The sequence below is a fragment of the Raphanus sativus genome, chromosome 6 (genome assembly GCF_000801105.2).
Source record: "Raphanus sativus cultivar WK10039 chromosome 6, ASM80110v3, whole genome shotgun sequence".
NCBI classification, from domain to species: domain Eukaryota; kingdom Viridiplantae; phylum Streptophyta; class Magnoliopsida; order Brassicales; family Brassicaceae; genus Raphanus; species Raphanus sativus.
Genome location: NC_079516.1, coordinates 38,175,576 through 38,199,935, shown reverse-complemented (window position 1 = coordinate 38,199,935; position 24,360 = coordinate 38,175,576). Strand labels below are relative to the sequence as shown.

General features: G+C 35.2%; 7 protein-coding genes across 8 annotated transcripts; 4 read left to right on the top strand and 3 right to left on the bottom strand.

Annotated features, from left to right (window-relative positions):
* The first annotated feature begins 3,408 nt into the window (after nt 1-3,408).
* LOC130495819 (pollen-specific leucine-rich repeat extensin-like protein 3) lies at nt 3,409-4,131 on the top strand. Its single transcript, XM_056987347.1, has one exon. It carries the CDS (start codon nt 3,409-3,411, stop codon nt 4,129-4,131), a length of 723 nt encoding a protein of 240 aa, XP_056843327.1.
* A 481-nt stretch (nt 4,132-4,612) lies between these two features.
* Nucleotides 4,613-6,385, bottom strand: LOC130496495 (glutathione S-transferase T3-like). Its single transcript, XM_056988599.1, has 3 exons — nt 5,951-6,385; nt 5,729-5,832; nt 4,613-5,294 (listed from the first exon to the last, which is right to left on the bottom strand). The coding sequence occupies exons 2-3, from the start codon at nt 5,770-5,772 to the stop codon at nt 4,736-4,738; spliced, it is 603 nt and encodes a 200-aa protein (XP_056844579.1). The 5' UTR covers nt 5,773-5,832; nt 5,951-6,385; the 3' UTR covers nt 4,613-4,735.
* A 1,070-nt stretch (nt 6,386-7,455) lies between these two features.
* LOC130495818 (putative glycine-rich cell wall structural protein 1) lies at nt 7,456-7,970 on the bottom strand. Its single transcript, XM_056987346.1, has 3 exons — nt 7,912-7,970; nt 7,764-7,861; nt 7,456-7,721 (listed from the first exon to the last, which is right to left on the bottom strand). The coding sequence occupies exons 1-3, from the start codon at nt 7,968-7,970 to the stop codon at nt 7,456-7,458; spliced, it is 423 nt and encodes a 140-aa protein (XP_056843326.1).
* On the top strand, nt 7,802-8,668 carry LOC108811895 (pollen-specific leucine-rich repeat extensin-like protein 3). The gene has a single exon (XM_018584000.2). It carries the CDS (start codon nt 8,027-8,029, stop codon nt 8,600-8,602), a length of 576 nt encoding a protein of 191 aa, XP_018439502.2. The 5' UTR covers nt 7,802-8,026; the 3' UTR covers nt 8,603-8,668.
* A 336-nt stretch (nt 8,669-9,004) lies between these two features.
* On the top strand, nt 9,005-10,147 carry LOC108813222 (chlorophyll a-b binding protein CP24 10B, chloroplastic). The gene is made up of 2 exons (XM_018585713.2): nt 9,005-9,300; nt 9,442-10,147. Exons 1-2 carry the CDS (start codon nt 9,071-9,073, stop codon nt 9,989-9,991), a joined length of 780 nt encoding a protein of 259 aa, XP_018441215.1. The 5' UTR covers nt 9,005-9,070; the 3' UTR covers nt 9,992-10,147.
* On the bottom strand, nt 10,117-11,788 carry LOC108813220 (uncharacterized). The gene is made up of 5 exons (XM_018585712.2): nt 11,070-11,788; nt 10,887-10,969; nt 10,661-10,772; nt 10,497-10,549; nt 10,117-10,429 (listed from the first exon to the last, which is right to left on the bottom strand). The coding sequence occupies exons 1-5, from the start codon at nt 11,719-11,721 to the stop codon at nt 10,262-10,264; spliced, it is 1,068 nt and encodes a 355-aa protein (XP_018441214.1). The 5' UTR covers nt 11,722-11,788; the 3' UTR covers nt 10,117-10,261.
* Nucleotides 11,789-15,708: 3,920 nt separating this feature from the next.
* On the top strand, nt 15,709-24,146 carry LOC108812326 (uncharacterized). Of its 2 annotated transcripts, XR_008934713.1 has the most exons (6): nt 16,056-16,133; nt 22,532-22,602; nt 22,881-22,998; nt 23,200-23,361; nt 23,469-23,592; nt 23,824-24,146. XR_008934713.1 is itself a non-coding variant. In XM_018584565.2 (5 exons), exons 1-5 carry the CDS (start codon nt 15,798-15,800, stop codon nt 18,519-18,521), a joined length of 612 nt encoding a protein of 203 aa, XP_018440067.1. In that variant the 5' UTR covers nt 15,709-15,797; the 3' UTR covers nt 18,522-18,883. The 2 variants fall into 2 exon arrangements, 1 of the variants encoding a protein (XP_018440067.1); XM_018584565.2 differs by lacking the exons at nt 22,532-22,602; nt 22,881-22,998; nt 23,200-23,361; nt 23,469-23,592; nt 23,824-24,146 and adding exons at nt 17,986-18,042; nt 18,139-18,201; nt 18,277-18,345; nt 18,435-18,883 and having other exon boundaries at nt 15,709-16,133.
* Nucleotides 24,147-24,360: the final 214 nt, after the last annotated feature.

The window sequence follows — 24,360 nt, the reverse complement described above, 5'->3', positions numbered from 1 at the left end:
TTCTATGTCATCTAGGCCAATTTCCCTAATAATAATATGTGATACAGTCCAAATGTTAATGTAACGGGAGAATAAACGAAACATGCATTGCTATTCTATATGAGATAATAGTATAACTCAAGAAATAAAGTCAAATAGTATGGAAGTACGATAAGGTTTCTAAATGGCAACCTCAAACGTACATAAACTAACCCCTAGCAACTAAGCACTAAACTCTACATGGAAATGTAAATCCTAATCTAATGTAACATTAAACTTCGAGTGAAGACTATAAACTAATCAGTAAAATCTAGATACTAAACTTTATTTCAATCCTACCCCAACCCATAAATACTAAACCCTAAATCTTAATCAGTAAACCCTAAACCTAAATATAAACCATTAACCCATATATAAATTTTATACTCAAATAGAATTGAACAAAATATATAACATAGTACATAATAATGAAATTATGAAATGCCTATGATTGCATGAAAGAAGTTAATGTGGATTTCAACCATACTTCCTCATATTATAAATACTAAACCCTAAATTTTAATCACTAAACCCTAATCCAAATGAAAAATCTTAAATCCAAATATAAAAATATATTTTTAAAAAAAATAGAATATTTTTTATCAACGTTTAAATGGAATAGAACAAGATAAAAGGCCAGACATATTTATTTTATTTTGCCATACTTATTCATTTCAATTCTACATGAACCATATAGAATAAACAAGGTGAAAATATAGTTGCAATCTAAAGACAATCTATCATCTTTCTCAAATATTACTATGCATATAGCTTCATGGAACATAGCAATGATTGCCCCGTCAATTCCAATAGTCTAAAAACTAAATTATGTCAAATAATGACTAATCCCAACAGAGGAATATAAATCTTACTCCAAAAGATGTTATTCTATTCTATGTATTTCAGATGACAGAAAGACAGAAAATATGAATTTTTACAGAATAATTATGGAATATATAAGCATACGTGTGTGGATGGAAAAAATGTGAAATATGTAAGCCACATTTTACTTTTGTGGGATTAATAATAATTATTTTTAATTTTTCTTTGTTGCATGTTGCACTGATTGTAGAAGGGGATATTACAGTATTTAGATGTATTTATAACGGTGTCTACAGATCTGTTAGGATAAATGGCTACCATGTGAATTAGCCTTTTTTCTATGTCATATGGGCCAATTTCTCTTTATTTATTTGTGAATAATAAAGAAAAAAAGAGAGAGATATGAATAGAAAATAAAAAAGAGAATAGGATTTTGGTTAGTTTTGTTAAATTTTAGGGTTATTAGGTGCAATTTCAATTTTTTTTTAGTACTTGCAATTTATTGTCAAGAATCAAAATGTATACAACATGTTATTGTGTTAATGTTTGCTTCCATTCGAAAGATGTCTCTACTTATTCTTATTCTTATTCTGTAGATGAAATTAGGGTTTGGCACAAATACTTGTTACTTATTTTATATTGTCAAGAATCAAAATGTATACAACATGTTATTGTGTTAATGTTTGCTTCCATTCGAAAGATGTCTCTACTTATTCTTATTCTTATTCTGTAGATGAAATTAGGGTTTGGCACAAATACTTGTTACTTATTTTATATTCGTTATTTGATTCTTATTTGCTTAGATTTTTAAATACTCATTGTTATCAAAGCAAATATTAAGTCGTTAAATTTTGTTAACTGTCAATACAAAGCAAGTAACAAGTTAAAAAAAAAATTAATGACTCGTCTTGATGTTATTCATTACTTGTTTTACAACTGAGAAAATGATAACTAAACCATTAAAACCAAAGTTTTAAATAGATATTTCTTTGTGGTAAAAAGTAAACTTTCATATCGAAATATATGTATTTTGTTCTTTCTTCTTTTCTATGGTGTAAATATTTTATTTGAAGTAACCTTCGTATTTTTACCGAGATGAGTAAACAAAACAAATTTTCATATTTTTTTATGAGAATATATTATCTACCAAATAATTTTTAGAAAATTGAAAATATATCCAAAAATAATTCATAAACACTTGTAAATAGCAAGAGTTCAAATAAGACAAATAATTTGCAAGTAACATATTTCTAAACAAGTGCTCGTGATAACAAGTACCCGTTTTGTAGTAAGTGAAGTACAAGTCCAAAAATTTATTACTCGCAAATCAAGTAGTATCAAATATACCTAAAAACAAGTAATAGCCTTGTCCACCTCTGAGTTTGGTATAATTGAATAGTCGCTGAGTTACCAGACAAAATGTCTAAGCTGCATCTCCTTATCAGAAAAGGTTTTATTTTGTGCCGTATCTGATTCTTGAATGCTCTCAAGTAATCATGATTATAAACTACAAGTCATTTACAGTTTTTTGCTATAGGTTGGTTGGTTCAATTGGAGAAAGGGTTCAGTACAGGAGTAAAAAACTACATTTTCAAATGCCACATACTAGTATTTGCTCTGTCACCTCTCTTAAATTTCCACCCCGTAAGCTGTATGATTCAACAATCACAGGTTACAGCCTTACAGATTGATGAGTATGGACCTCGTATCCGTATTTTGTACGTTTCAGATACATGTGACGTTTCCCAGCTACGTGCATTGACGGTACTTCCACTTTCTGAGACAACGATGGTCAAATCAAGGAGGCTCAAAGGTATCTTCACGAGCATCTTTTTGCATATGTGTGTTTCTTCACTTTGTTATGCGCATTACGTTTTTTCTTATATTTAACAGTCGCATATTATTCACCCACCAAAATCTCAGGCCATGTCAAAGTGCAACTAGCCAATTAATTACTTGCATCATCTCTTCCTTCGCTTTGTTACAGATCAAATAATAGACAAGTCTAGGCCTCTTTACAGAGGCAAAGGTTGATTAGGTTTCCTTGTAGATGCCTCTAATTAACTCTCCCATTTGAGCTTCTATAAGATAGTTGTCTATCCTAGTCAAGACACAGATGGTAATAAAGCAGTTTCGAATCATTGCATGTCCTTATTTATCTTATGGATGTATATCTTTGCTAATATTATTTCATTTGAATCCACTCATGGAGTGACTGATACAGTTTTGATTAAGGAATAGTTATAACACTACATTGAAAGTCAACGTTTTGAAGGAAGATAAAAGAGTTTCTGCAGACAATGAAGATAAGCATGGATTGAATGAGCAAAAACGCATTCAATTACACCGTGGCACATAATTCTAGATTCCTACTCTCTGCCATTGAAGTGTGTGATGATGATAATACTCATCTTCCTCTCAGCATTTACTTCTCCTACCTACATTTCCCATGAGATGATGAATATACATTATTCTTAATTATATATTCTTTGTTTTTAAAAGCTAAAATGGACTATGCTAAGTTCTCTATCAAAAGAACAAGAAAGCAAACGAAGTAAACAGAAAAGGATGATGAAAGCAAAACAACTTCTTGTGATTGGTTTTTTATTTTCACTACTCCTTTTGGTCGACGCTCACACAACCGAGTCAATATCAGAGCATGAAGAGAACGCAAACGCAAAAGCTGTGACCATAGAGGATCAAAAACAGATAAACAGAGGAAGACGCAGTGGTAGCGGTCAGAATCGTGGACGCAGAAGCTGCGATCCACTCTACCAATACTTATTCGGAGTCTGTGGCCGTTGGCCTTTTCCTACAACACCTTCACCGGATAACCCTTTTCTCCCTTTTCAACCACCACGTTCACCACCGCGTCCGAGACCACGTTCACCACCGCGTCCGAGACCACGTCCACCACCGTTGGTTCCATCTCCACCACCACCACGGCCACCACCTCGTCCAAGACCGCGTCCAAGGCCAACACCACCACCGCTAGTTCCATCACCACCACCACCACCCCCTACGCCTCTTGTTCCTTCACCTCCTCCTCCATCTCCGCCACCGATTTTCTTATTCCCTTCGCCGCCACCACCAGTGCTAGCGTTCCCGCCACCGTTGGTTCCATCTCCTCCTCCGCCACAGCCACCGCCATTATGGCTGCCTCCACCTGTGTTCACTCTTCCACCGCCACTCGATGAGTTTCCACCTATGCCACCAATAGTTTGGCTGCCTCCTCCGGATGTTCCCGGCCAATCCTCGCCAGCGGAGGACTTTGATCTGATTCCACCTTAGTTAATGTAAACACCTACGTTGTAAGTTGTAACATAAGGTCATGTTCTGTTTTGCCTCTCCAGCGTGTAAGATTATTAAATAAGTGTATGTCTAATGTAACGGAACAATTTTGATTTCCTCTAAAATCGTCGGTACGTCTCATCTCACGTCTCATAATCTAATGGGCCGGACTAAGAGAATTTTGAGAAACTAGCCCAAAACATTAATTAGGCCTTCCGTAATTTTGATTGGTAAAGGTGCAATTTTAATGTGGGGTGGGGTCAAGTTGTTTTCTACGATGTAATAACGAGGAGCAGCTGATGCAGCGGCGTAGGATAAGTATATAAGACCATGATTATCCCTGATACTCAAATTGGGTGTCTTATTTATTTTTTAATAATATTAGTAGTTAATGTGAGAATAAGAGACTTATATAAGATACCCGAATATTTAGATCCTCCAATGCAAGTCTCTTATTTTGGAGTTCTTAAAAAAATTTAAATAAAAATAAAATTTATTTATTATACAAAACATCATAAAAGATAATATTTAAAACATGGATTAAAAAAAAACACAATAACAAATTTATTTATTATACAAAACATTATAAAAGATCCAAATTTATTTATTCGAGCTCAGTTGTTGTCTTCATCTGATCACACTTCCTCCTTTTAGAGCTTCTGTCCGTTTTGGAAGTGCTCAGGCTACACCATTTCTGATCATATCTAAGCTCCTTCCACGCATGTTCAAGTGTAAATTTCTTCTTATAGTTGTTTAAGAAGATCTCATGAGATGCCTTGAGAATATCATTGTCGTTTTGGCCGCTAGTTTTGAGCCTGGTGGCTTTCTCATACGTGCCACAGAACTTGCTAACCTGATCATTGATCCTGTGCCACCTTTGCTTACAGTTACCATGCTCCCTCTCTTCACCCACTCCAATCTTCGGGCTTGCCGCAAAGTAAGCGGCAAATCTTTTCCAAAAAGAATCAGAACGTTGCTCATTGCCTACTAAGGGATCTTTTGACGTGTTTAGCCAAGAGCTGATGAGGACTATGTCATCTGTATGCGTCCATGTTCTTCGTTCTTTACGCCCTGAAGGAGTGTCACCAACGTTTGGATGCTCCTCGCTTTGCTGTGTGCCAAACACAGTATCTTCTCCTAACTCAAACACAGTATCTTGTTGACTATTGAGAAGGTCAACAAAATTTGATGGGTGTGTGTTATAAGCCATAACGAAGAGAAGGGAGAGACGTGTTTAAAAGATGATAACGAAGAGAAGAATGAGAAGACAGAAGAGATGAGCAGAGATGAGCAATGTTTGAAAGATGATAAAGAAGAGAAGGAGGATCCGTGTTTAATAAAAGGAAGTGAAGAGCAACCATAAAGACAAGACATATATCTAAAACATTCATCACAACCATACAGACTTGACATTTATCTAAAACATTCATCACAACATCTACATCGATTCCTATCCATTTATTACCAAGCTTTAACCACAATCTTTCTCTAACCAGAACATTAATTACCTAAATTCAACAATTTCTAATACTCAACCAGCATCATTTATTGTCGAGGTTCACCCATAACCAGAATGGAGCAAAGATAAATGATTTACCTGTATTGCTCGTGTCGTCTTTGTTTATGATCAGCCTTGCTCATCTCTCATGATCCATCTCTGATCGTCCTTGTTTATGACAAACCTTCCTAATCTCTCGTGACCTCGACACAGAAACATATCAAAATTAATAGATATGATCAGTGAACCAATATGAACCAATATATCATTATCAAAAACGCAAATCATTATCAGAAACACAAATAATAGTGAGCTTGAAACCTTTCTGCGAGTTGAAGTTAAACTGATGCGTCGTCTTCGGCTCTCAAGCTTGCGGTCTCGGAACCGCCGGAGAGGAAATTGGTCTCCGATGAGTTGATTCCTCGTCCACAAACAGAGCCACCTCTTATTTGATTCGTCTTCGAGTTGGAGAGAAGGCCTCGATTTTATTCCTCTTCGAGAAGGAGAGCAGCCGTCGATTTCATTCGTCGTCGAGTAGGAGATGAACCGGAGATTTGATTCGGAGTAGAGAAGGAGAGGAACCGACGATTTGCTTGACTTCGTCGATGAGATGAAACTGATCTTTGCTCCCCTCGTTTTCTCCTCCCAAATGCGCTATAATGCGACGCGTGGCAAATAGCATCCGTGTCTTGTGTCGTTTAATTAAGATACGTCTTAAGTGATAATTGCCATTTTTTCTTTTCTTTAATTGCTCATTTATTCTGATACCCAATATAACATACAGCGATAATCATGGTCTAACAATTCTCGAAGTGAAGACTCGACTCTTATTCAGTGCTGCTTTCTTCGAGCAGAGCAGAATCAAAAAACTAACGCCACGTTCTGCTTATTGCATTTATTTACTTTCTTCTACTCTCTTCCTTACCTTTTGTTTGTTCATATCTACGTAATAACTCCTCAATGTACATTTTACCTCCACGTTCCATTTCTTGCAGATGGCGTGTAACTACTAACTTGTCTAACCAGTTCTGATCAACCCGGTTCTGTAGACCATGGTTTTGTTTCGGTCCGGCTGTACCCGTTGTTGTGTATTCTTATACAAAGTGAGCTACTCAATTTCTATGATTTCTCAATCCATTTCCAACCAACATGATTTATTACTGATGTAACTTACACTTACAAAAATTGCTTATGTTTTTTTCACTTGACTCTAAACCGGAATGAACCTAATGCTTTGAAAAATTGATACATCACAGACATAGTTCTGTCGATATTCACTTCAATGTTCTTTGAGTAGAAAGGCTGGGTGTGGGCTGGATAACACTCACCTCATAGCTCTAAATTCTTGAGTCAGGTTTACTTATTGCTGTGTTGGATTGTGTAACCAGATAAATATTTCCTAGACTATAAAAAAATATTAAATGAATCCTTACAAAACTGAGGTCTTACGTAGTAACAAACGTAAAAATGGCCAAAATTTCAAGATAATCAATCATCAAATGGTTCCACTATATATACATATACATGTGTAGTTTAGTTCTTGCATGTTCTAGGGAGACATCGAAGAAAAAAAAGATGAAACGATTTGTAATAATAGGCGTAGTTACACTGCTTTTGATTAGTGTTTCAGTAACAGAATCAATAGAGAAACCACAAAGACACAGAGTCCAAAGCAAAAAAGGTTTGGTTAGAAGACACAGAAGAACCAAAGGCAGAAGAAGAAGCTCAAGCAGAAACGGTGAAGCATTTGCAACTAAATGCGATGTGTTTTTCCGATGCGTGTTCGGCACTTGCGGTCAATGGAATTTCCCAATTGTGCCTTGTCCTCAAAACCCTTTCTTGCCTCCTCCTCCTCCGTTGGCTACACCGGTGGTTATACAACCGCCACCACCTTGTCTTAATTGTGTACAAGCATCACCACCACCTCCTATACCGGTTCCTTGCCCACCACCGCCGCCACCGCCAACCCCGGTTCCTTGTCCACCTCCACCATCACCACCTCCTCCTGTGCCTTGCGTTACTTGTGTCACAGCTCCAGCACCGCCTCCACCACTGCCTTGCGTTACTTGTGTCACAGCTCCAGCACCGCCTCCTCCTCAACCTTGTATTGTTTGTACCACAGCACCGGCTCAACCTCCACCAGTAGCTTGTCCACCGCCACCATTACCACCGGTTATCCCATTTGTCCCTACACCAATTATACTCCCTCCATTACCACCTTTATTTCCAGTTCTGTCACCACCAGCAACGCCTACTCCAGTTCCAATCCTACCTCCACCTACTCCGGTGCTACCTCTTCCGCCACCATTATCTTCCTCTCTTCCATCACCATCCCCTCCATTAGTGTTATCTCCCCCACCACCACTACCTGGCGGCTCGGCTTCACAGCCACCGTTTATGATGGCACCTCCTCTTCTAGGCGGCGGTGCTCCGGGATTCATAAGTACACCTCCGCCGGTGCAAGACCTCCCTCCTATTTTACCTCCGCCGGTTCATGATCTCCCTCCGATTTTGCCTCCACCGGTTCAAGACCTCCCTTCAGCGTTGCCTCCACCGGTTCAAGACCTCCCTTCACTATTTCCTCCACCGGTTCAAGAGTTCCCGCCTATTCTGCCACCACCGGTTCAAGACTTTCCACAGATTTTACCTCCACCGGTTCAAGAATTTCCACCGATTCTACCACCACCGGTTCAAGAGTTTCCACCGGTTTTCTCAACACCACCGATCGTACAAGATCCACCGACAGATCCAATATTCTCAACACCACCAGCTCTTGGAGAATTCCCACCGCAAGCTCCCGTCTTCACCACGCCGCCAGAAGTAACAAATCCATGGCTACCGCCAGAGCAACCGCCGGTTACGTCCATCCCAACCATACCGGAAAATCCAATTCCAAACCCGGACATGGGTTCAAATCAGCCGTTGGTTCAGCTTCCTCCACCCTCTTGGGATTCACCACCATTTAATCGTTAACTTTCTATAAAATCTTCAAATTATCTTCTTCTTTTTTTTTGTTAAATCATAAATATGTAACGTAAACTACACGTAATAAGCAGCAATTCCACATTGTAACAAATCTATGGCTGTGATTTGCATTTCAATGAGTTTATAATCAGATTGAGTTCATCGTTGCCTCTAAAAGAGAATATCCAAAAAAAAAAAAGTTTCCACGTGTCATTTCCAACTTTATCTCGTAAATTATAATATATAAAAATTGCTAAGATGCAAGAAAAAGACAAGCATGGATGATGTGGATATGGTGAAGTTGTTTCTGACCTCTCATTGGTCAGAAATCTATCCACGATAGCCTCTGAGATTTCGTTAATAGATTCTCTATCATATTATATCCACTTTCTCCCTCTAAATCTCATCATTTATATTCTCTTTGCTCCATAAAAACAGAGAGAACAAAAAAAACAGAGGAGACTTATTAGAGATCTCATGGCGATGGCTATCTCCGGAGCTGTGCTCAGTGGGCTTGGTTCTTCCTTCCTCACCGGAGGCAAGAGAAGTGCCACGGCACTGGGGAGCGGTGTAGGTACTGGAGCTGCGAGAGTTGGCCGGAAAACTCTGATTGTCGCTGCAGCAGCTGCTTCTCAGCCCAAGAAGTCGTGGATCCCCGCCGTTAAAGGTGGCGGCAACTTCCTCGACCCTGAATGGCTCGATGGCTCGTAAGTCTATAAAACTCAAATCTCTCTGTAACTAGCAATGAATGATTAGATTACCTTTGAGTTTATTCACGATTCAGAACTATCTTAAAAAGATCACTTATTACTAAATGTCTTGAGTCAATTGTGAATGGGTTTTCGCAGGCTACCCGGAGATTTCGGGTTCGACCCATTGGGTTTGGGGAAAGACCCGGCTTTTCTTAAATGGTACAGAGAAGCAGAGCTGATACACGGCCGGTGGGCGATGGCTGCTGTTCTTGGGATCTTCGTTGGTCAGGCTTGGAGCGGCGTGCCATGGTTCGAAGCCGGAGCTGATCCACGTGCCATCGCACCCTTCTCTTTCGGTTCGCTTCTCGGGACCCAACTGCTTCTCATGGGTTGGGTGGAGAGCAAACGGTGGGTCGACTTCTTCAACCCTGATTCTCAGTCCGTTGAGTGGGCGACGCCTTGGTCGAGGACCGCCGAGAACTTCGCAAACTACACAGGAGATCAAGGGTACCCAGGAGGGAGGTTCTTTGATCCGTTGGGTCTAGCCGGGAAGACACGGGACGGTGTTTACGAGCCAGACAGAGAGAAGCTGGAGCGGCTGAAACTTGCGGAGATTAAGCACTCTAGGCTCGCGATGCTTGCAATGCTGATCTTTTACTTTGAGGCCGGGCAGGGTAAAACGCCTCTTGGTGCACTTGGTTTGTGAGAACTATGGTCTTAGAGTCTGTAGATATAATTACTTATGATGCTGTTCTTCAAAAATATCAGATCATTGCTTTGAAGTGGCAATCAAATCATGAGTTCAGCTTGTGAACAATGTGAAATTAATAATTATATCATGAAAAGGCTTATTAGTATATAACTACTCTATTATCACACTCCAAATGTGAAAGGGAATATTAATGAATAATGAAACAAGAGAGAGTTGAGGGAGTTTCTTCCCTAAAGAATAAAATGCCTAACAGGATTTGAACAGCTAAGTCTCATCCTTGTAATCCGGGATCTTGTAATCAGGGAGGTTGTCACGAAGCCCGAGATTTGACAGGACATGGCAGTAAGAATCCCAGTCAGTTCGTCTTAGATATTTCAAAAGCTTCTTCCGTTTCAGCACCATTGCAAAGAGTCCCTTCTTCGAATGCTTGTCCTACAGTCACCGAGTATGACATTAGGGATACAGAAGAATATTGAAAACAACTTTTGAGGAGTTTTACCTTTTCGTGCAGAGCAGAGCTCAGATGCTTGATTTTAGTAGTTAGCTGCGCCACTGCAAGAGACAGACCCAGAGACATCATCACAAGACAATCTAACCCAGGAAATGTGATCGGTTTGAAAGCTAAAGCAAAGCACTGATCAGAGGACCATGTGTAGAATTTACCTTGCACGCGTGCAGAACCACAATCTGATTCTGACATCTTGAAATCTTCCCTGACTTTCGTGAGCTCAATTTTCATCTTCTCCGCAGAGGACAGATTGTCTGAGTGGAAGTACTTGGTAGACGCAGTCACATAAAAAAAAACAGATCAATACCCACAGTTAATCTAACGATCACAACATAGCATTGTTTTAAGACAATCAGTCAAAAGATCACCAAAAAAACTTACAGTTTCAACAAGCTCATCTTTAGGAGGATAATGCTTGTACTCAGGAGTACCATCCAAATAGCCTAGAATGTCGAGATTCTGCACTGGCAAGCATATAAAACCTCCTTAGATGACTTAAAATATCATCTCAACAGTAAGAACATAGATTCTATTAAATATTTGAACAGGCTCAGAAGAACATACGGGAAACAGCTTCGTTTTTGGCTTCCTCATCCTCAAATGTACCAATAACATTCCTGAGCACCGAAAAGTTGACACGCTGATTCTTGACGTCTTTCTCATCCACTTGCCTTAACTTAACCAACCTCTGATTCAACTCCTCCAACGAGAACCACCCTTCTTCCTTCTTCCCCTCCGGCCTAAGCATCTTCAGTTTCTCACCCAATTCATCTTCTCTATAAATCTTTAAAAACTCCTCCGTTTCACCTTCCCTACTCCTCCCCTCATCATCCATCTCTCGCCCTTTTCGATGATCACTAGAGTTTGCGGCAACCTTCTGCTTGTAGAGCGCCTCGAAGGAGTTTGGTGCTCCCTTCGGAGGTGGAGCGGCGGATCTAAGCTTAAACTTGGCGAGTTTGATGCTTAAATCCTGTAACGATCCTCGCGACTGGTTATCGGAGAATCTGCTCGATCCGTGATTCGGAGATTGGGTGGAGTTCTGCCTGAGAGAGTTCTTGACGTCGGTGAAGGGAGAGTTCGACGGAGACTGGGGAGGTTTCTCGACGGATGCGTTGGGGACTTTGGGAGGTGGATTCGATGAGGAATTGGAGAATAAGCGAATCAAAGATGGGGCTGATGGGAGCCTTAGTTTGCGTCTGGCGAGAAGAAGCGCCATGGTCGTGGCTCCTGCTCTGCTCCCTGGGGTTTAGGGCTTTTGGTGGGGGGGGGGGTTGATGACGACGACGACGACGACGACGACTATGATCACAGATTTACAGTTAATTCGGTTTCATTGAATTGAAATGTTACGTCCGGTTAAGTGTGAGACAGAAATGGTTCAGGCAAAGTCTGGTAAACCGTATTCAATTTTTGAAACAAACCGAGACGACGTGTCTCGTGCACATTGTATCATCACATACGAAGGCCCATTTACATATGAAAAGGTCCATTAGTTTTTACCTTTTCTATTAGGTCAAAATTGAAGCCCTTTCCTCAACTTCGATTCTTATATAAAACAGAAGAACTTCGTCGTAACACAAAAGTATTTCATTTTGGATCATTTTTAGAAAATTATCACATTTAATTATTTTATCATTTAATTTTATAATAGATATAATCACAAATAGAAACATTTGTCATGTGTGATATTTTATTTTGGACTATCACATAAAAATCATTACTTTAATTATTTTATCATTTAATTTTATAATAGATATAATCACATGGTATTTTTATGCAAAGAAAAAAGGAAAAAAATTTAAAGTTGTCATGGAAAATATATTATGTAATATCGAGAATATAGTATGTGATCTAATCTATGATATGAGAATAAACAAATAAATGAAACATGACTTTCTAAAGAAAATCCATTTTAAATATATCACACATGAATCAAAATTATAACTTCAATGTTAATATATTAGATATCTATTCTATTAATTCTTCAGCATGACCTATTGATAAAAGTTATGTCCATCTTTTAATTTTTATAACTGCATCTACAATATAAAATAAATATAACTGCATCTAGAATATTATTTAACTGTAACTTCTTAACTTCCTCGATTTTCACGTAGAACATACAATACATGTGGGGCCCATGTTCTAAACAAGTTGACAAGTCGATTATAACAAATAATTTTACGGTTGTATTTATCGAGAGCATACAATATAACTGTCTTTAGAACCCATTGATATTTAGCTTTAATAGTTAAATATATTACGGTTATGTGTTCAAAAGAAAAATACATTACGGTTAGTTCTAAAACAAAGGAATGGGTCACAAAACCAATTAGTTAATAGGTTTTAACGGGTCTAAATAGATTTATATTATTATCATAGGTCGAAATTTAAATTCATATTTATGCTATTAAAATTCATAGATTTATGTTCACGTAACTAACTAAACGAATATACATAACAAATAGTTGTACAAGATCTATAAGTTATATGCAATTTGTACAAACCCAAATTTCTTTCTTTTTACAAACCCGAATTTAATAAATGGATACAAGTACAAGGTTTATATGTTATATGTAGTTTCTTCGAACCCAAACTAAATATACATATTTTTAAACAGAACGTTCAACTACATTCTTATTTAAGGATGAGAATACATGTGATGTTTCAAAATATAAATACTGATGTTACATTTTCATAAATAATATTCCATCACGAGAAAATAACGAGAACTTGGACAAAGATAAATCCTTTTGATTGACATTGAAATTACATATTTAAATTATTGTTTTGTTTTGACCATAACGAAAAATAAAATAAAATTATGATCGACCTCAACTTTCAAACCATATATCTTATTTAAGTTTTAAATATTGTGTTATTCAAATCAAAATATATAACTGTATATAAATTTTGATAATAGAAAAGGTTTATTATAAATATATTTTTATATATTTTCATAATAATTATATTAAAGAATTATTGTTTAAAATAAATAACTCGCAGATAACCGTAAAATTAAGCGGAACGGGTACAAAATTATTTGTTTGCGGGTTATATGGGTCAGATTTTTTGACTAGAACAAAATTGAAATCCGCTGATTGGCGGGTCAGCGGGCCGGGTTCGATCCGCAACCCATCCTTAACCGAACATATACCGAATCAATTTTTAAATTGCCATTAGTTAATAAAATATATTTTAATTTACTCACAAATATAATTACAAAGAAACATATGAATATAATCAAAGAAATAAAAATAAAGATTTGCCCAAAACACACATATCTGATACAAAATATATATATAATAACAAAAAAGCATACGCTTAGAAATGCAATTTCAAAAAACATACAAAACAAAACATATACCCGCCCTCTTAGAACGGGTCAAAATCTAGTATCTTATTAATATCTTAACAAATCAACAATAAACTGTTTTAAAGAGAATCTCAAATTTGTTTACTGTTAATATAAAATATGTATTCAAGACCAATAAATTAAATATACCAACTGATTTATAAAAAAATAACTTATTAATCTAATATTCCCTCCGTTTCATTTTACTTGTCGTTCTAGATTTATTCACACATATTAATAAAACATATGATTTTGTATATTCCCAAAATAAAAACACAATTACCTATACACCTAATCATATTTTAACCAATAGAAAAATGAATTGGAGAATCTGATTAATAACTTTTGCATTGAAATCCTAAAACGACACTTATTAAAACGAAAATTTTGCTTCAGAACGACAGTTAAATCGAAACGGAGGGAGTAACTATTAACAACATGTAATTATTTTGTAAGCATTCACTATTTGAAGGTCAGTTCATTAACCAAAATAAATGTTATGCAATCATAATGTATGATTATATATATATATATACACACTATCGTGTATATTGTTTTTAGTATTATGTCATGCAACCATAACATATGATTAATGTTATCATTTTTATGATGTCAAAAAAGTATCACAACATGTGATTGTTATTTAATATATATTAACAATTTTATTAAATTAATACCATTCTAAAACATATAACAGAATTCATTTATAATCATATAACTAAATTTAAATATATTTAATAATATACATTTAACACCATCCTCTAAAATGATGTTTAAAGATTAAATCTAAATTGAAATTTAATTTGACATATAAAATAAATTGTAATCTATATGATAGATGTAATAATATATATAACCAACTAAATGACAATATTCCCATTTTTTACTTTGAAATTTAGATTTGTTCACACAAATTAAGGAAATAATAATTTTCTATTTTATCTAACTAAAACATCATTAACTATTCAGCTCATTATAATCCAATCAATAAAAACGTTAACTAGAGAATATAAAATATTATATGAAAAATAAAAGAACAAAGTTGCATTAAAATTTAAAAAGTCATCTAATTTGAAGTGAAAAGAATTCTATAAAACATAGTATATTAAAAACAAAGTAATTATGTTTAAAAAGTGAATATATTGTACAAACAAAACACTAGAAAATTTTCTGCTTTGTATAGAATTATCAAATTACAAATTACTTATCAATCATATATCAATTTGATTGTTTCACCATGCAAAACCGAAATACGCAACTGACATAACTTATAATTTTTTCAATTTAATTTGAAAAACATTCGCGCAGTTGCGGAGATCAAAATCTAATTTAAAATTAAAAATCACCTACCACTCCATTTGATTGGAACCGTCTTCGTTTTGTTTCGAAATTAGCTTTGTGAAATTCTATATAAAGCTTATTCATATGATTACATACATTTTCAAATCTCCTACAAAAGGAAAATAATGGTTTCAACTTTCAACACATAGTTTACTAGTTACGATCTTTTTTTTTAATTACAAGGGAATCTGCCATTACGAGATTTCCATACAGAGTATGAAAGTGATTCCAGTAAAAAATGCCTCACACCGTCAAAAATCCACAAAAACTATCCAGAAACTGTATACTAGTGGATAAAAACCGAACCGTCACGCAAAGCAGCGCGTATACACCAGACACGAAGCACAAAATAGTCCATGATGCACAAGTATTCCTATGGGTCCCACTTTCACCAAGAAAATAATAAAGACAAAGTTACAAATTACTATTCCAATCCATCTAACTGTATGTGTGAAAACGTTTTGATTGTATATATATTCAATCCACTCATTAATGTGCCACGGAAATTTTTTTTCCTTCTTCTCCCCTTTTCGCCACCATTTCTCCTTCTCTCCCTTTCTCTTTCTAAAAATCTGTGGAAAGTCCAAACTTAGAATATGACCGGCGGAGACTGGACTCAGGAGGCTATGTCCGATGATTCATTGGTGGCGGAGGCACTGATCTCCCTCCACCATGTTGAGCCGCCGTCTCCTCCTCCTGAGAAGAGCGGCGTGTCGGATCTCAAGCTGAAATGGAGCGTGCGGCAGCGGAGGAGCAAGGCGGGGCCGTCTTCAAGGAAGAAGGGAGAGCTTACGCGTGCCAGTCCCTCTACGCCTCTTTCTTGGAGTGGCGCAACTTCTCTCAGCGGTGGTGGTGGAGGTGGAGGCAGCGGTGTCGCTGCCGTTGAGGAGTCCAGCTGCGCCGTGAAATTGTCAGAGGCCGTTAGATCTAAGGTACTCCTTGGTTTTTCTTTTCTCCATTTAAAAAAACTTTTACGTTACTACTCTGTTTATGTGTGCTGACGAGTATAACCATCGTTATACGTGGCCGGGAAAAATAAACGCCGGTAGACAGTAGCCACCGTATTATACCCTAACCCCTGTGGCGATATCCACTTCACGTAATCTCTAGGTCTTCCTTTTTTTCCTCAACCACTACCATTTTTGTCCATCTGTTTTCTCCTAGGGTCATATTCGTCATTTAGATCTGGACGAAACCTTGGCCTTCTTCGATCTACACTCGACTCTACGTTGACCTTAACATCTTAACATCCATCATTAAAAGGACCGTACAACCGCGTGTTCTTCTAAACTCAAAATCTATCTTTTTACTCGCTCCAATCTCAGTGTCAGTTTTGCTAGAGACTCATATCGAAGAGGTTGCCTGTTTGGTTTACCAAGTTCACGTCACGAAGCATTGTTACGACGAGATTACCCCTTGTCATAAAGCCTGGCTGTCAAGGGTAATTAGGTCAATAAGAGGAGTTATGGCTGGCGTTATTTATATTTTTGCTTATTCTTATGAGGAGCTGCCTCCTTTATGGGTTGAGAGGCGTTTTCGTGGCGAATTAGGTTTGGGCTGCGTATGTGTGGTGTAATCAGATGCGGCGTGGCGCACTGTACACTCGACGTGGAAAAAAGGGTCAAATACTTCTCCACACGACACTTTGACTGCAATCCGGAACACATTTGGTCAAAATCATTCACTATTATACTATTGGTGACAAGGCTTGTGTATTTAGCTTTTTTTCTATATGGTTTTAAGCTTAGTTATCTTACTAAAGTAGAAGAAGGAACCCACAAAGTCGCTATTAGTAATTAAAAGAAAGAAAAGGAACGTGATAGGGACAATTGGTTATGTGGGTAATTGGTGGCAATGTGTGGGGTTCTTGGCCATGGTAAGACACGCGTAAAAGTCTTTCAAGTCACGCTCTAGTCACGTGATTCTAGTCTTTCTTTTGAAGTTGGGGTGTGTCTCGATGTAAGGAGAAAAAGAGGCACTTCTGTTCATATTTGCCTCTTTTCTTGGTCTAAGTAGTTGACCAAGAAAGAAAATTCCTTTGTTGGAATGTTTTTTCACTGATTTAATTAGGCCTGCGATTTTTGTCCGAACCGAATGGGCCGAACCGGACCGAACCGGTTTTTTTCGGTTTTCGGTTCGGTTCGGTTTTCAATTCGGTTCAATTCGGTATGGGTTTGAAAATTAATTTGGTTATCGGTTCGGTTCGGTTCGGTTTTCGATTTTTAAAAATAAAAATAAAAATTGTAAAAACCGAAAATAACCGAAAATAACCGATAATAACCGAAAATAACCGAAAAACCGAACCGAAAATAACCGAATAACCCAAAAATAACCGAAACTATCCGAAATAACCGACTTTAACCGAAAATACCCGAATATTTTGGAAAAACTATACCAAAATTAACCGAAATTTTTTAAAATCGGTTATTTTCGGAAATAAATTTGAAAACCGAAAAAAACCGATAACCGAACCAAACCGAACCGAAATTTCATTCGGTTTATTTCGGAATTTTTTTTTAAAACTTTGGTTAACCGAAAACCGACGGTTCGGTTCGGTTCGGTTTCGGAAACCCGAAGTCGCAGGGCTAGATTTAATGTCTAAGATTTGGTGATTTATTTAGATTTTTGAATAATTAGGGATATCTTGTAATTTTTCAACCGCTTTATGCTTATGAGGATCCTTTAGATGTGGCAGATGTTCTTTATTTGCTAGAACTTGATCTTTTGTTAGTGTGTATGTTGTAATAAGCCACAATCTGATCTTCTTGGTGGGTTTTCATGCAGATATCTCAAACGAGTGTAACACCAACAACACCTTTCAAGAGATCAAGAAAGAAAAAGGTAAGGCAAACCAGGAAAAGATAAAATAAGTTCTAGATTCTGATAAAATCATATCGTTATGTCTTATGTTTAATCACTGCGTGTGAATGTTAACAGACGCTTGCTGAACTTAAAGAGGAGGAGAGTTTACTCTTAAAGGAAAAGAAAGACCTGAAAAATGTAAAAAAACTATTTTCTCCATCTTCTTTCAACATCAAGTCCAAATTTTTATATTTTTACTTGTTGGGTGATCAGGAACTCGCAAGTATGCGAAATCTGCTGAAGCAACAAAAAGCAAGAAACGAGTCGCTAAAGAAAATCCAGGTTAACCAAACTACTAAACATGCTCACTCTTTTGCCTATATTTATATATATATGTAAATAAATCGATAACATCTGGTATCTATGTGCAGGCTGCTACTGAGACGCAAAAGAAAGATGATTCCTCATTCTTGCTCCCTGACCTTAACATTCCTCTTGATAACAAGAACCCGAGCTGATATATACAACTACAAAGCAGACATCAAACATCAACTATTCTTTTGTCAGCCAGACGTTGTAGATTACGCATAACTGTAACTATATATGATATGGATAAGAGTCATAAGACTATAAAATAGATAATGATCGAAGGAAAATTGGTTCTGATGACACAGTGGAGATGAGTTTGCTTCTTTTTTTCCATCTCATGGACTTTGATTCTTAGGTTGTCGCAAGTTTTGGCCCTTGCCCTCTCCTCTAATTCCCTCTCTCTCCCTCGCTTTGTTTTCCACTCTGTTATGCTTATCAATGTTATCATAAGATGAGATGTAATTTAAGATTCATAAATTATATCTATTACATAGGTACATTTTCTTCTTTATTGTTTGTTCTTTTGTTGTTTTCCCTATTTTTATTTTCCTTTTTGCTTTTCATAAAACGTTATTGATAATTTAATGAGTTTGAGCCAAACGAAATTTTGCTTAATTTGTCTATAATTATTTGTTTGGTAATTAACTAATCTATCTATACTATTTGAGTTGTCTAATAAATACAATTAAAACAGTAGCCTTTTTTTTATATCCCCATGAGTTTTTAAAATATTTACAGGACTGCCACTATTTTTAATTTAAAATTGTATTTATTATTTATTTAAACTAACAACTAAATTTTCTATTACTCCACACGAAAAAAATTATTAAAAGAGAATATATTTTTAGAAAGATCTTTGATTTGTTTTCCTTAAGTAACTAAATATCAATATATTATAAATTTTAAATTTCCTAACTAAATAGATGTATATGATTCTTTTTTTTTTTGGATGTACGTATGTATCTATTGTATGTTCGAGTAACAATTTTTTTTTCTTTAAACGAAAAATTGTATAATTTACTTATATTTATTTTAGTTACGTATCAATATTATTATAACATGAGAACTTTTTATCTACTTGGAAGTAGTCTAGGTTGGACCATAAAATTTAGTTAATTTCCTATTATTTCTCTTACTTAGTTGTTATTAAATATATACCATATCTAATCTATTATTTTAATATTTTTCAAAATAAGATCTCTAAAATATATTATTAAGTATCTCTTTAAGATTTCATTTTAATAATATTTTTTAATTTAAAATGTAAATATATATTTCTTTTTAATATTTACTTTTAAATATTAAAATTTCGTAATTAATATTAACTACAATTATAAACAAATATTAATTCATTTTTTACATATAGAATAAGAAATAAAATTTCTATAATTTTAATATAATTTATATTCATAATTAAATTACTCCACCAATTAATAAATGTAAAGTAACTTAATCCATTTATTAACTATATTATAAATTATTAAATTAAATAATAACATATATTCATGATTTTTACAACATATATAAACTTATTAAAGCAAAATATTAAAGTAAGATATATAAAGCAAAGATTTCATATTATAGTATACACATTTAAATTATAATATTAAAAATAATTCAATATATAAATATATATATATCAAGTATGGGACAGATTGAATGACATATAGTAAATTTATATAATAAAAAAAAACAAATTTGACCAATATAAATTAATAAATTTGTATTTAAATTGAAGCTTTAAAATATAAGTAAAATTAATATCAGCGGGTTATGTAAATGAATTATCTTATTTTCATAAAAAAATATTTTTATAAAAATACTATGCATAAACTTTATAATATTAAAAAAAAATATATATATATATATATATATTTGATAAAATAAATATTAATAGCTAGCTATTATTAATATGTATTGATATGATGGAACAAGTTATTACATATATTTTAAAAAATGTTATACACAAACATATAAATTAAATTTCATTATTATATGAGAACAAATTATATAAAATGTTTTATATTTACAGAAAAGTTACAAACCAACATTACACCTACTGGTCAAGATCTAAAACAGACAAAGATGATTACAAAGACACGGGTATATGATTACTAGCGCTGGGATTTTGACCCGAACCGATTGGTCCAAACCGAACCGAACCGAGCATTAAGGAAATCGGTTAGAGTTCGGTTATCAAGAACAAACCGATCGGAAGCTGTTTTAAAAATGTTCGGTTAGTGTCTCGGTTCGGTTCGGTTCATGATATCCGATCGGTTAACCGAAATTTAACCTACCTATATATACATTTCTCCAACCTTATTTGTCGGCTTAACCTAATCAGTTTCTCTTTTTCTCTCAAACATGTGCCTTCGATTCGGCGGTTCTCAGTTCTCACCCTAGCAATCTCGTTCCCGTCGTCTGATTCTCACATCTTCCGACAACAAGGTAGGTTCTTCAATCTGTCATGTAGTTCTGTGTAGTTTTTGAGTTTGGGTTCGTTCGATTTGGGAGTTAAGGTTATCAATTAGGGGTTTATGATTTGTGTCAAATTATTTATTGATTACTAGTGTGACAGTGTCTCTTAGGGTTTGTCTATTGATTTCCAGTTTAGGGTTTGAGTTTGCAATTGATTTGGGAGTCGGTTATCAGTGTGAAAGTGCCTGGAATAATGAATTGGGATGGATTTGTTGTTTAGACGTTTAGGGTGAGTTCATGTCGAAGGATTTGTCAATTGATGAGTGTCTTGTGTGTTGTCTGTTGATACTCTCTTTCTCTCTAACTTGATTTTTCTTATTATGTAGATGGGAAATTGTGAAGTCTATGATGAACTACGTAGAGAGGGCAATTGATTTCATGTTTTGTTCGGTTCATCATTATGATTTCTTTTGGTCCCTGATTCTGTATTTTGGACATTCTCAGTACTTATTTTGAAACTAGGTGAATTTCAAAAAAGTACGAACAATTATATGTTTTTCTTGTATTGATTTATGTTTGTCTTTCTGATGTTTTGTAATTTTTTCAGGTCTTAATCGAAATAACCGAAAATATCCGAGAATTAAAAAAAAAAAATTTTTTTGGGTGAACCATTTAACAATTCGGTTACTTTCGGAAATAAGTTGAAAACCGAACAAAACCGATTTCCGAACCGACCCGAACCGAATTTAATTTCGGTTTTCTTCGGAACTAGTTTTAAGAAATCCGGTTAACCGAAAACCGAAAATTCGGTTCGGTTCGGTTTCGGAAAACCGAAATCGCAGGCCTAATGATTACATTACAAAAAAACCGAGCGTATATGGAGTCAACTAGAAATTGCTATTATTTTATAAAAACAATTTTGATTAATATTTATACACAGATATGATTAGAAAGAAATACATAAATACGAAAATTGAATTTAAAAAAGAAAAGAAAAATATACCCGCCCTTTTAAAGGGCGGGTCAAAATCTAGTTATACTATTATTTGAATAGTGATTTCGCTTAATTGTTTTATTTCCAAATTATTTTGTTTATTTATCATATTTTACAAATATTTTGAAATCGGTCGGTTCAACTGTGATTCGTTGAAGAAGTCGAGTCCAATTCAGTTTAAAACCCGTATGTAATAAAACAGGTGAAATCGGCTAAAACCAAGAAAACCAGTGATCCATATCGACTTCAAAATTCAGCTCTAAAAATACATATATAATTAATATGTGTTTTATTTGTTATTAAATTTTAATATTTCATAATCAATGCTGACTATTACTGTTTAATTAGATTTTTATTTTATTTTATTTTTTAAAAAATAATATGAAAATATCTTTTTGGCATTCATATACTGTTCTTATTTCATCATATTCGTAAAATTTGTAAATTTTAATTGTAAGAATGAATAAATATGGAAATTTGAATGGTCAATCATTTGTTTTTTTTTACCAATTTCATTTATATAATGTTCATACTAAACATAGCTAGATTTATGATTATTAATTATTTTCCTAAATAATAAATGAAAATAGGGAATTTATCATATGTGGATATATCGAAGAGCTTTAATACTTATTGGGCCTGAATATATTTGGCCCAACAAGATGTCTCATCTCTTTAGTAGTTCGGCCGTGTTACAAAACCTAGTATTTGATTTCATTTGTTTTCCTATTTTACGTTCACGCAAAGTTCTTCGACTCTGCACGTCGCAAACTCTTTGATCCCCAAGAGAGAAAGAGAGAGAGCTCCTGCAATCTGAGGTAATTTTTCTTTCGAAATATTGATATTAATTAGGATTTTTTTCTTATGGTTGGCATGCGATAGAAATTATGGTGGCTCATTGTTACAATTATTATGAAAGCCGATCAGTGAACAAAGCTGGTAGTGATGCATCCAGCATCCATGCCCTAGAAACTCTAGCTTCCGTTCCATCTCATCGTGCGCTTTTCACAATACATCCATGCCCTATAATTATTTATAAGAAGACATTTGGACTAATTAATCACACTTTAATATGTTTTTAATTGAGCTGTAGCAGTCTTGATCTTGATGGGAGGTGGGCCTTTTCTTCTTCATAACGGAGAACCTGACATGGATACATATGACTGGAGAACTCAATTGTCATTTGATTCACGCCAGAAGGTGGTCAACAAGATGTAAATTTTTAACCATATCTCGTGTTCTCTCTGCAAAGCGTAACAATTCATTCTAATGTTATTGTCCATATTATACATATCCTCTAGAAATAGAAGGTATGTTAATCCAGTTTCAAAAAAAAAAAAAAAAAAAAAGAAGGTATGTTAATTAGGGCTGTTATATTTTCTTGATCAATAAGTTTATTCTTCTTACTTGCGCAGACTGGACACACTAAAGAAACAGATTCCATTTTGTGGACAAGAAGGAATCAACGAGCTCAGCAGAATTGCTGTCAGATTCGAGGAGAAAATTTTCAGCCGTGCTGTTAACCCGGTGATATAATTATACACACCTCCTGTCTAAAACTATATTTGTTTCTTTAAGTGAGATTTTACATGATTTTTTGTGTGCCAATGGACTCTACAACATGAAAAAAAAATCGACTTCCATGTCTTATTCTTATTCCTTTTTTTTTTGTTTCGACTTTCAGAGTGATTACCTTCGGATAATATCCCTCAAGATGCTGACCGTGGAGGGTAGACAGTACAACGCAGCTGGCTCTTCCTCGTATATCACTGCTGATAATGACATCCGACGCTTGGAAGTGGATTTGGGTAATAAACGTCCTTCTTCTTGTAGCAGAGGCCTGTTTAAGTGTGTTAATTATAATGTGTATGCTATGTGTATATGGCCCTAAGACTAGGCCCCTAATATAAAGTTTTAGGCTGTGTTTTGTGGCATCTCGCCTTTTTCCCTCTCACTCATTTTGAAGTATTCCATTTTGTTTGTTTCTCGGTTTTTTTTACGGAGTTATAAAATCCACCGTTTATGCTTTTTGTGAACAGGCCATCTTGTGATCAGTGACAATTCGGAGAGTTCTCTCATGAAAGAAGAATGTGCCGTGAACACATGTGAAGGGGGCCACTAAGCCAGTTGCGTTCAAGGGGGAGTCGTCAATTGCGTTTGGAGCTTTAAAGCGATTCCATATATGCGTAATAATATTATGCCTAGAAACCTCCAAAACTGAATAAAAAGTGTTATTGCGTTTGTATAATGAGTTAATGACATGGACCAACTTGTTGTATAATCGCTTATCGATAACACGATGAAATGTTTCTTGAGGAGGAAGACATGCCTTAAGTAGGTAAGGCTCCTCATTAATATTGGATTTATGCTTGTTATCTTATCTTAAAACCAATTAAATAACAAAAATCAGTAATAACACAATGTTTTATAACGTTTTGTTGTATTGCTTGATCCTTTGACTATGTTAACAAGGAATTGACGAGTTCATGAGAATTGCTGTCAGCTTCGAGGAGTTAATTTTCAACAACCGCTATAAACTAGGTTCAGAGCCGTGCCTAGTAATTTTCATATGCAGT

Coding starts and splice junctions, on each gene's coding strand:
- LOC130495819 (XM_056987347.1), top strand. CDS start 3,409: ATGATGAAAGCAAAACAACTTCTTGTGATTGGTTTTTTATTTTCACTA.
- LOC130496495 (XM_056988599.1), bottom strand. CDS start 5,772: ATGAGCAAGGCTGATCATAAACAAAGACGACACGAGCAATACAG. Junction 5,295..5,728: donor AGACGACACGAGCAATACAG/GTAAATCATTTA, acceptor CCTTCTCAATAG/TCAACAAGATACTGTGTTTG.
- LOC130495818 (XM_056987346.1), bottom strand. CDS start 7,970: ATGGAGGGGATGGTGATGGAAGAGAGGAAGATAATGGTGGCGGAAGAG. Junction 7,862..7,911: donor GCGGAAGAGGTAGCACCGGA/GTAGGTGGAGGT, acceptor TGGTGGTGACAG/AACTGGAAATAAAGGTGGTA. Junction 7,722..7,763: donor TGGACAAGCTACTGGTGGAG/GTTGAGCCGGTG, acceptor AAGGTTGAGGAG/GAGGCGGTGCTGGAGCTGTG.
- LOC108811895 (XM_018584000.2), top strand. CDS start 8,027: ATGATGGCACCTCCTCTTCTAGGCGGCGGTGCTCCGGGATTCATAAGT.
- LOC108813222 (XM_018585713.2), top strand. CDS start 9,071: ATGGCGATGGCTATCTCCGGAGCTGTGCTCAGTGGGCTTGGTTCTTCC. Junction 9,301..9,441: donor CCTGAATGGCTCGATGGCTC/GTAAGTCTATAA, acceptor GGGTTTTCGCAG/GCTACCCGGAGATTTCGGGT.
- LOC108813220 (XM_018585712.2), bottom strand. CDS start 11,721: ATGGCGCTTCTTCTCGCCAGACGCAAACTAAGGCTCCCATCAGCCCCA. Junction 10,550..10,660: donor TGGTTCTGCACGCGTGCAAG/GTAAATTCTACA, acceptor TGTCTCTTGCAG/TGGCGCAGCTAACTACTAAA. Junction 10,430..10,496: donor GCTCTGCTCTGCACGAAAAG/GTAAAACTCCTC, acceptor CGGTGACTGTAG/GACAAGCATTCGAAGAAGGG.
- LOC108812326 (XM_018584565.2), top strand. CDS start 15,798: ATGACCGGCGGAGACTGGACTCAGGAGGCTATGTCCGATGATTCATTG. Junction 18,043..18,138: donor AGAGATCAAGAAAGAAAAAG/GTAAGGCAAACC, acceptor GAATGTTAACAG/ACGCTTGCTGAACTTAAAGA. Junction 18,202..18,276: donor AAAAGAAAGACCTGAAAAAT/GTAAAAAAACTA, acceptor TTGGGTGATCAG/GAACTCGCAAGTATGCGAAA.